The 5,649-nt window shown below is 49.9% G+C and overlaps 1 protein-coding gene across 1 annotated transcript; it reads right to left on the bottom strand.

Annotated features, from left to right (window-relative positions):
• Positions 1-268: 268 nt before the first annotated feature.
• Positions 269-4,674, bottom strand: LOC6592601 (serine proteinase stubble). The gene is made up of 6 exons (XM_026985997.1): positions 4,347-4,674; positions 4,035-4,214; positions 1,411-1,962; positions 998-1,175; positions 550-928; positions 269-491 (listed from the first exon to the last, which is right to left on the bottom strand). Exons 1-6 carry the CDS (start codon positions 4,552-4,554, stop codon positions 276-278), a joined length of 1,713 nt encoding a protein of 570 aa, XP_026841798.1. The 5' UTR covers positions 4,555-4,674; the 3' UTR covers positions 269-275.
• Between the last annotated feature and the right edge of the window lie 975 nt (positions 4,675-5,649).

A 5,649-nucleotide genomic window follows, 5' to 3' on the forward strand; every position in this document is an offset into this window, starting at 1 on the left:
CTGGAAACTGGAGTTAGATTAAAATAAATACAAGGCTCGCGATGGCGACGACCTTCGTCTTACACACTAGCAACCCCGAGTCGTAGAGGAATCACATGGCCTGGCTCCCGAGATGCGGACGCTGGGGGCGCTCCATCACCATCACCATCACCATCCCCGCAACGCGACGGAGACACGCAACCGCACAACCGCTCAACCGCACAACTTCTCCGCGGACAGGTGCAGTCTTCCAATTCAGTTTGCTCCCCTGGTCCAGGGGCGGGCCGCGTCCCGCACTACGCATTGTCGTTGGCCATCACCTTGTTGATCCAGGGCACGAAGCGCTGGATGTTCGTGTAGACGCCCGGCAGGTGCTCCCGGCCGCAGCCGATTCCCCAGGAGACCAGGCCGATCAGCGTCTTGCGGCCGTCCATTGTGAGGGTGAGAGGACCACCGGAGTCGCCCTGGCAGGAGTCCCGGCCACCCTCCTTGTAGCCGGCGCAGAGAAACACCTGCAAGTGGGGCTAAAACTAGAATAGTTCCCATTGGAATGGCGGAATCAATACTCACATCGTGGATGGCCTCCCGTCGTCCCGCAGCGCGGAACCATCGCTGGCAGCGATCGTTGGAGATGACCTCCACATCCACCTCCTGCAGCACCGACGGCACCGTACTCTGGCCGTGCCGCGTCCGCCCCCACCCCGCCACGGTGGCCATTTTGCCCGTCAGCTTGGTCGACGCCGGCGGCAGGCAGACGGGTATGATGTGCTGCTTGTAGACCACGTTGTGGTCCAGGCGTATCAGAGCCACGTCGTTCTTAAAGTCCGCCGGATTGTAGTGCGGATGCACCTCCTTACGCTCAATGCCATACTCCTCGTGGTTCAGGCGCTCCTCCTGCGCCCGCACATCCCACTCGCCCAGGCGTATCTTCATGTTCGAGTTGGTGGTGCTGTATATCGGAAGAGGAGAGGGATTCAACGTCAATTAGGTGAAGGTGTAGGGTGCAAACTGTACTCACGTAGCCACACAGTGGGCGGCCGTGACCACCCAACGGTTTGAGATCAGGGCACCGCCGCAGCTCAGCTTTCGGGTGAGGAAACCGCTCTTGATCAAGGCCACCTGCCAGGGATGCGAGCCGAATCCTGTGGAGTGGCCGCCCACAATGCGATTGGAGCGGGTGTACACCTCTCCACAGCCTGCGAGAGAGAGAGAGGGAAAGAGACAAGTTGATGGAGATCCAAAAGAACGTACTTCAAAGTGAGAGAAAGATACAAATAGAACACAACAGAATCTACAACAGTGCGTGGTGCGAGAGTGTAGAGTGGTTGGTGTGTGGTGGTGCTACTTAAAGGAAAATCGTTTGCAATTGTGCTACGTGTGTGTGTGTGTGTAAGAGAGAGAGACAGAGAGAGGTACGTGATGGATTGGTACCCGGCACTGGTCGATAACTGGACTCGTGATATCCTCCACCACTCTGATACTCGTCGGCCGCCTCGCCCGCATTCAGGTCGAGGACATTGCCCACCGCAAAGGCCTGGGCGTTGGGCAGCAGCTCGTGGGGTGGCGGCGGCTGCTGCGGTCCTCCCGCTGGATCCAAGGGCGCTGGGCCATCGGCATCGAAGAAGCTGTCCAGGTGATTGGTGATGCCACTGACGGACCCCGTCTCGTGCTCCCAGTTATTCAGAGTGGACGAGGGACGTCCCGGCTTGTACGGATTGGAGCCGCTGTACAGCGTGGGACGCTTGGTGCTGTAGTAATTGTTGTTGTTGTTGCTGCTGCTGCTGGTGTAGGATGGCCGGCCCGCTGATGCGGAGGCGGATGAGGATGAGGTGGATGATGTGGATGAGGCCGCCGACAGGCCGTTGCCACTGCTGCTGTGGTGGTGCTGGTGATGTTGGTGGTGCTGCTGCTGCTGCTGGTGCTGTGGCTTGTTCGCGTTCGGCGACAGATCGGGGTAAATGTCATGCAAGTGTATTATGTCACCTGTGTGAGAATCATGATTCAGGACGATGATGAGGCTGTCTTTTTCTCGGTTTGTGCAAGTGTCGTGTGGGTCAGACTTTCCCCCAATTGCCGGACGAGGCCAGGCCCATCATAAAGCCACGACACCGATTATGTCACCGACAAGTAGATGGCCAATAGGCGACTCTGACCAACGGCTGACACAAAGACAAAGTCGGACACTTAGTGACTGTGGCTTCGCACGTAATTCAAACAAATCCAAAAGTCATTTCGGCCCAGAGACAGAACGTCGTCATGACTTGATTAACACTTTCTTGGGGCTGGGGCTGGTTTTGGACTGTGCCCCACTATGCCGTAACTTTTGCGCTGTGATTTTTCCCACATTTGAAAGCAAACAAATAATAAAACTGAACTCCAAAAGCTGCTTTTTGGGGGATGCCTGAGCCCAGTTGAAACAAAGAAAGAAAACACACCAAATTTCACTTTTAAATGCGAAAACGTTCACCTTCGTTTATTTCCGCAAGTGACTTTTGCCTATTTCGGGTTTGGCTTTTTACCTTTTTATTTTGGTTTTTCTGTTTTTGGCTTTATCATTGTCGCCTGGCGTCTTGGGAAAACTTTACACTTGGCCAACGACCAACCACAAAGCCGCCCAGACGTTAAAGAAAGTCAATGAGAACCCGCTTCTTTATGGGCTTCAAGGGAGGGAAAGAAAAAAACACTAAAAAAATTAGGTTTAAATTGCGGTAAAAGGAAAAGGTGGAACAAGAGATTGATGTGGGCCCCCAAAAAGGGAGGAAAACATAACAAAAATTTTCCACTAAGAATTATTTATAACCATGTTGTAATGTTGTGTTGCTGGAAAATTAACGAAAGCTTGCCTATGCAAGCCGAATTTTGAATACCCTGGGACCATCGATGAGCAGCCCTTTGGATGGACTCTCTTCAGACTGGAGAGACTGAGTGAGTTCTTAAGTGGTGTGCCTAAAAAAGGAAATAGTAGATGTATAGACTCGATTCTGATCAATTTTATTGCGCAGCAATCTGCCCAAAATAATAGAGACCTCCTCAAAGAGTATAAACACCAAAAAAAACACCAAAAAGAAGAAGTTACTACTCTAGAAAATTAAACAGAGCACAACAAAATGGTAGAAGCCACGAGTTTTGTTGCATATAGTATGCGTGTGTGGCATAATATCGTATACATAAAGTAACTCTTATTCTTTTTACTTTTGTGGCTGTGGCTGTTGCTGTTGCTGCATTGGTAATTGGTTTCTCTGCGATTACGATACAAGTAACCAATGCACTTGACGATGGATGCACCAACTGATCCATAAAGCAGCGATTATTCACCAAAATTCGGTTTGAGGAATGTGAATGTGATTGTTATTGGAGCTAGGATCAGAATCTAGCGGTTCCAAAAAGTACTCTTAATATTTGTATACGATATATATTTTTTGGATATAACTGGTTTATTGGATTTATCTTGATTTTAATGTGTGATATGTGCTTCGTTTATTTAATTATCGTTTCTTATATCAGTTAATTTTTGGCACTAATCTGTTAATCGCAAAAATCGCTGCTTTTTGTATTAATTTTCTTATAAAAAGGATTTTCTTCTATATAAATTTGTTTTCATAAGTATTTCCGTTCCATATCTTAATATATCCCAACCCCAAGAAATGTATGTAATTTCCCGAAATTCCCATCTTAATGGAGGCTTTTCTGAGATGATCTAACTTTAACACCTTCCACTTAGAGATCACTTCTTCGGCTTTTGTGTGTGTGCCTGCCCATGGGCGAATACTTGGAGTATCTGTGTGATCTGTTTGCCTTGCTTCTTGTGTGTCTGTGTGTGCGCGGAGAGCAATTTGTTGTCATTTTCGAAATGCAAGCTAATTTATAGCGCTATTATACGAATCCGAATTGCATAACTCGAAGCGCAGCAATTTGCAATCGGCCAATGGCGGCGCGGGTGGGGAAAGCAGGAGGCGGAATGTCTTCCAGAATAAACTGTTTGCCCTGCTTGGGAAGGAAGCCTGCGGGGAAGGGTATGGGGGAGGGGGAGGGGGAGTTGGTGTAGCAGTACTTACTCGTATTGTTTACTGGAGCGGCATGCGGACTCTCCTCGGCATCGAGATCTTTGTCGACGCAACATGACCAGATCATGCCGCCAGAGCACAGATCCAGGGGCTTGCCGCCGCCCAAGACACATGAGATGGACAGGCCGCACTCGAACTTGTGGCCACGAAAGCGGCACGATTGCGGTATCACTACAGAGACGTTGGGAGGTTGGGAGGAAAGAGAGAAGAAAATTAGTCTCTGGACAGGAGGAAGTCTCAGGCGAGGCTCTACTCGTATGTCAAGTCAAATCAAATCAAATCAAGTTGTCTTTGGCTAAGTACTTCGGGATAGCATCTCCATTACGCTGTTCTCGCCATAGTATCCGGTGCCGCTGCGGCGGGAGAGGGCGTCCAGGATGAGCATGTCGTGCTCCTGCTGGGCACTCGGATAGCCGAGGCCGGAGACCCCGGCCAGGGCACAGCCCGCGCAGACCACGCCGACCACGAGGAGCCGCAGCCAGGTGTCCTTCGAGTGTCTGGGCAGTGACATGGCAGTGGAATGGAATGGATGGAGGATCGACGCGGACTTTCTCTCTCTCTCGGCCAACACTTGTACTCTTGCTCTTGCACTTTCGCTTTTTCTTGATCTGGAGCTGTCACTGGAGCGGTGGTCCTGCCACTAGGCTGCTATTACGGTGGCTAAGGATTTCACTTTTGTTTTCATTTAGCTGGCGCTTTCTTGCGGCCCACGCATGCGCAACGACGGCGCACGAAAAAAGAAAACTCTCGGTGCGCCGCAGACTTTGCTTTTCCACCGAAACCGTCTTGCTCTGGGCTTTACGCATGCGCACACACACACACACACACACACAGTCCGCTCCGCTCCACTCTGTTAATCCAGCAAACAAAAGGCGACCGCGCGTCGGGAAAATCAACTCAGAACTAAGCCAAGCTTTTGCGGCTGTTAAAGCACGAGGCTGCTGCCAGATGCCAGCTGCCAGCTGCTGCCGAGCCGAAGTCCAACCAGAAGCCGAACAGAGCCACCAACATTTCGGCATTTCACTCGTCAATCGGGGCTCTGGCAGTGCAAGTGGGAAAGAGAGAGTGGATCAGCGGTGCAACATTTTTATTTCTTTTTGGAGCTAACAACATGTTGCTTGGCTTTTGGCTGTGGCCAAGGTTTTCGCTTACATAAAAGTCAGCCAAAATAATCTATAATCTTTGGTCTTTGGGAAACTGGCCGACTCATGCTGGGCAACACTTTCGAATGCCGCGAATGCGACGAGTGTGCAATTGAAGTTAATTGCAGTTGATTTTCCTGTCTCTGTGGTACGAGTACATACATACACACATACACATATCTGGAAACACTTTTGCTTTTGCTCATATTACATATCCGAGTCGATCCGATCCGATCTGCTCCGATCTGCTTCAGCTGCCATTGAACTTGTGCAGCATTCAGGTATCTTTTATCTGTCTTTGTATATATATGTATGTATCTTTATATATGTATTTTATATGGTGCTCTGTGCGCAATTGTTATTTATAATATTTTACCGTGATGGCCATTCACAATTTTCCGAAAAAGCGGGGCTTTCTTGCTTTCTTTCTTTGGCTCGGCTCGGATGTGTCTCAAAGTGTGTGT

Source organism: Drosophila persimilis, unplaced genomic scaffold (genome assembly GCF_003286085.1).
Source record: "Drosophila persimilis strain 14011-0111.01,24,50 unplaced genomic scaffold, DperRS2 tig00000002-arrow-pilon, whole genome shotgun sequence".
NCBI lineage: Eukaryota > Metazoa > Arthropoda > Insecta > Diptera > Drosophilidae > Drosophila > Drosophila persimilis.

Bases quoted from the DNA above. Each gene is read 5' to 3' on its own strand.
- LOC6592601 (XM_026985997.1), bottom strand. From the start codon at position 4,554: ATGTCACTGCCCAGACACTCGAAGGACACCTGGCTGCGGCTCCTCGTG. The intron at 4,215-4,346 runs GTACTTAGCCAA...ACGTCTCTGTAG, and splicing joins AATGGAGATGCTATCCCGAA to TGATACCGCAATCGTGCCGC. The intron at 1,963-4,034 runs GTAAGTACTGCT...ATTCTCACACAG, and splicing joins CGCTCCAGTAAACAATACGA to GTGACATAATACACTTGCAT.